The following is a 3,712-nucleotide window of genomic DNA, read 5'->3' on the forward strand; positions in this document are numbered from 1 at the left end:
GGGACCACCCTGTGCCGCTCCCGGAGGGGTGTCAGGCCGTGCCACTGGTGCCTGAAGGGGATACTGACCACACGACTGTTGTACAGCGTGTCAGGGTGGCAGTCATGCAGGTCATATCTGATGAGCTTGTGGTGGGCCCAGGTAGCGTGCTTGAGGCTGGCCCCGCATTCCAGGGGGAGGATGGGTCTGAGGCCGACTATGTGGACTGTGATCCATGAGGATCCTAGCCTGGAATTGTAAGGAGGCGGCCAAGTCGTCCTTCATGTCTTCCTTTAAACGGTTAGTGCAAGTTCACTGTCCGGAGATCTGCTTTTTGAGTGAGACCAGACTATCTGGTAAGGGGCTTGCACGTCTGAGACGGCGCCTGGGGAGGGACTGGGAGACATATGCAGTTGAGTCCCAGGGGCTGTCAGGAGGTATCCTACTCCTGTGGAGGCGAGGTGTGGCGACTTTTGATGTCTTCCACAACTGCCCCCAACAGGTGATTATGATTGTATCGGCACCAGACACCGCTCCATGGGTACTGTGTGGGGTGTACGCAAGCACGGACTACAGGATCAGGAGGGTCCTCTGGCGAGAGATCACCAGTCTCACTGCCCAGGGGTTCCCGACAGTTGTAGTTGGTGACTTCAACTGCATCCTGAGATCGAGTGACAAGAGGGGTGGGGCTGCCTTCATGGATAGAGCAGACATGAGGGAGTTTCGCGACTTTGTGTCGCGTATTGGCCTGGTGGACTTAGGTTTCTCCGAACCTCAGTTTACTTGGTGCAATAATCAGCTCGGCAGTGCGAGGGTTTGGGAGCGTCTAGACAAGGCCTTTGCATCCCCGGACCGGATCCTCCGTTTTCCCACCTGCAGGGTTAGTCACTTACCTCGGATCGCCTCTGACCACTGCCCCCTGTTGATTTCTACATCATCGGGACCTTGTCATCATAGCCCCTTCCGCTTTGAGAAGGTTTGGCTATCGTACCCGCAGTCTTGGGATATTGTCCGTGATGCTTGGCGCATTCCGGTGCGTGGGGATGCTATGCACCGGATATCACGCAAACTAGAATTGGCCAGGAGGCGTCTCCGGCGATGGAATCGCGAGGTTGTGGGCGATATTTTTCGGAGAGTTGAGGGGGTTGAGACTGTGATTGCTGAGCTGCAGAGGAAGGAAGATCTTGAAGGTGCGCTCTCGGAGGATGGCATGGGTGACCTCCGGGGGCTTCTAGCGACTCACCACTCACTACTACAGCAGTACAAGATCTTCTGGTGACAGAAATTTCGGGTTCAGTGGGTGCATGAGGGGGACTGTAACACTAGTTTCTTCCACCGGACGACGGTTATCCGGAGGCAGCGGAGCATGATCCACTCATTGCGAGATGGTTCCGGACATCGGGTGGAAGGTGAGCCTGCCATCCGACAGATCCTGCTGGATTTCTTCCGTGCCAGATGGACGGAGGATGAGGACTCCGGCGACAGCATCCACCCCCCGAGGGTGGATGCGCGGATCAAGGATGATGAGAATGCAGCCCTAGTCCGACCGGTGTCGGCTCAGGAGGCACAGGAGGCAGTCTGGGCCTTGGCTCCAGACAAAGCTCCGGGACTGGACGGTTTTCCCCCATTTTTCTTCCGACAGTATTGGAGTATCATTCGGATAGCGGTGGTAGAGGCTGTTCAGTGTTTCTTCTCTCAGGCGATGATGCCAGGGGATTGGAAGGCTACCTTCATCACGCTCATCCCGAAGCGTCAGGAGGCAGCAGAGCCCAGTCACTTCAGGCCCATCAGTTTGTGCACAATCTTGTATAAGGTTGTGGCAAGAATAATGGTCGGAAGAATGAAGCCCCTTCTGCCTGGCATTATCAGCCAGGAGCAGGGGCGTTTATAGCTGGCAAAAATATTTTCCATAATGTTCTGTTAGCCCAGGAGATGATGTGGGATCTTCAGCGAGCATCGAAGCGACATAGCTTGATGACTATTAAGCTGGATATGGAGAGAGCTTACGACAGGGTCAGATGGAGTTTTCTTCAGCAGGCACTGGAGGCGTATGGGTTCCACAGGCGGTGGATTGGTTGGGTCTTGGGGTGTGTCAGGGGGCCAAAGTTCTCTATTTTGGTCAACGGCACACCGTCACCTTTCTTCGAGTCCACTATGGGGCTGCGTCAGGGATGCCCTCTATCACCTTATTTGTTTATTCTTTGTGCTGACATTTTGTCTCGTGATTTGCAGAGAGTGAGTGCTCGCAGGGACTTGGAGGCCTACGTCCCCGCCCCGGGGGCCAGTCCTCTTTCTCACTTACTCTTCGCTGACGATTGTCTTTTGTTGGCCAGGGCGCGGGTCTCTAATGCACGGGTCCTTCGTAGGGTGGTGGCGGATTATTGCGCGGCGTCAGACCAGAGAGTTAACTTCCAAAAGTCAGCTGTTCACTTCAGCCCGAGCACGGAGAGTAGGGTCAGACAGGAGATCCGAGGGATTTTGCAGATACCTGGGCAGGAGGAGACATTGACCTATCTGGGAGTCCCCATCACAGGATGCAGACTACAGGTGACAGAGTGCTCCAGTCTGGTGCAGCGGGCAGAGAGCAGGCTGGAGGGATGGAGAGCGGCCTCCTTATCTATGATGGGGAGACTGACTCTAATCAGATCGGTGTTGGGGTCCATGCCAGTATATCTCATGGCCAACACCGTGGTTCCGAAGACGACCTTGCTGAGAGTTGAGCGATTGCTGCGGTGCTTCCTGTGGGGGTCACACGGCGGAGGTCGCGGGGTGCATTTGGTGGCCTGGGAACATGTCTGCCGACCTACCAGTGAGGGCGGTCTCGGGGTGCAGTCCCTGTTGGAGTGGCGTGAGGCCTTCATCGCTCCGCATGCAGCTCGGTTTCTATTAGAGCCACATGGGTTGTGAGTCAGGTGATGGCAGCCAGATATGGCCGCGAGGGCTCAAGGGTGGCATGGAGAGGGCGGCGAGTTTCCTTCATGTGGCGTGAGATTGCGAGGTACCTGCCGACGGTGTCAGCAAATACCAGGTGGCTGATAGGCGATGGGCAGAGTATTGATGTGACGATGGACCCTTGGATTGATACAGTTCCACTGAGGTGGTGGCTGACCACGGTCGATGTTGAGGCAGTAGAGAGGTTGCGGGTCTCCGATCTTCTTGCCTCGGGAGAGTCTGGGTGGGATGACGCTAGGCTACGACAGCTGTTCGGAGGACACCTAGCTGAGAGGATCCGGTCCCTCCCGGTGCCTGGATGTAGGGGGCCAGATGTTAGGATCTGGGGCACCTCTTGCCGGTCCAGCATCAGACTGGGAGACCTTTCCCGGGTTATCCAGCGAGAGCATGAGCCGAGTCAGGACTGCACCTGGATCTGGAGGTCGGGGCTTCACCCGAGGGTGGCACTCTTTCTATGGAAGGTGGCGTGGGACCGCCTTCTGACGAGAGCAGTGTTGAGCAGGCGAGGCTGGGAGATCCCAGCGGAGTGCGGTACATGCAGTGTTGAGGAGCCGGTCGACCACGTGCTCTTCCAGTGTATGTGGGCGAGATCGGCATGGCAGTGGGCGGGGATCCCGCGAGAGGTCTGGAGTGGGAGGCTTCAGTTTTTACAGATGATACAGCAGTGGTTGCCCCGCCCTCAGACATGTCGGGAGGCTATCAGAGCGACCTGCACAGCTCTTCAGATCTGGTTGGCTCGGAACCCCGCACCCTCGGTGAGCGCAGGGTGTCACCGAGGTTT

The 3,712-nt window shown here is 56.7% G+C and overlaps 1 protein-coding gene across 1 annotated transcript; it reads left to right on the forward strand.

Annotated features, from left to right (window-relative positions):
* Positions 1-214: 214 nt before the first annotated feature.
* Positions 215-1,258, forward strand: LOC149751004 (uncharacterized). Its single transcript, XM_089928267.1, has one exon. It carries the CDS (start codon positions 215-217, stop codon positions 1,256-1,258), a length of 1,044 nt encoding a protein of 347 aa, XP_089784393.1.
* Positions 1,259-3,712: the final 2,454 nt, after the last annotated feature.

Source organism: Phoenix dactylifera, chromosome 17 (genome assembly GCF_051530095.1).
Source record: "Phoenix dactylifera cultivar Ajwa chromosome 17, Ajwa_hap1_PhDact_Kaust_v1.1, whole genome shotgun sequence".
Classification (NCBI taxonomy): Eukaryota; Viridiplantae; Streptophyta; class Magnoliopsida; order Arecales; family Arecaceae; genus Phoenix; species Phoenix dactylifera.

Coding starts and splice junctions, on each gene's coding strand:
- LOC149751004 (XM_089928267.1), top strand. CDS start 215: ATGAGGATCCTAGCCTGGAATTGTAAGGAGGCGGCCAAGTCGTCCTTC.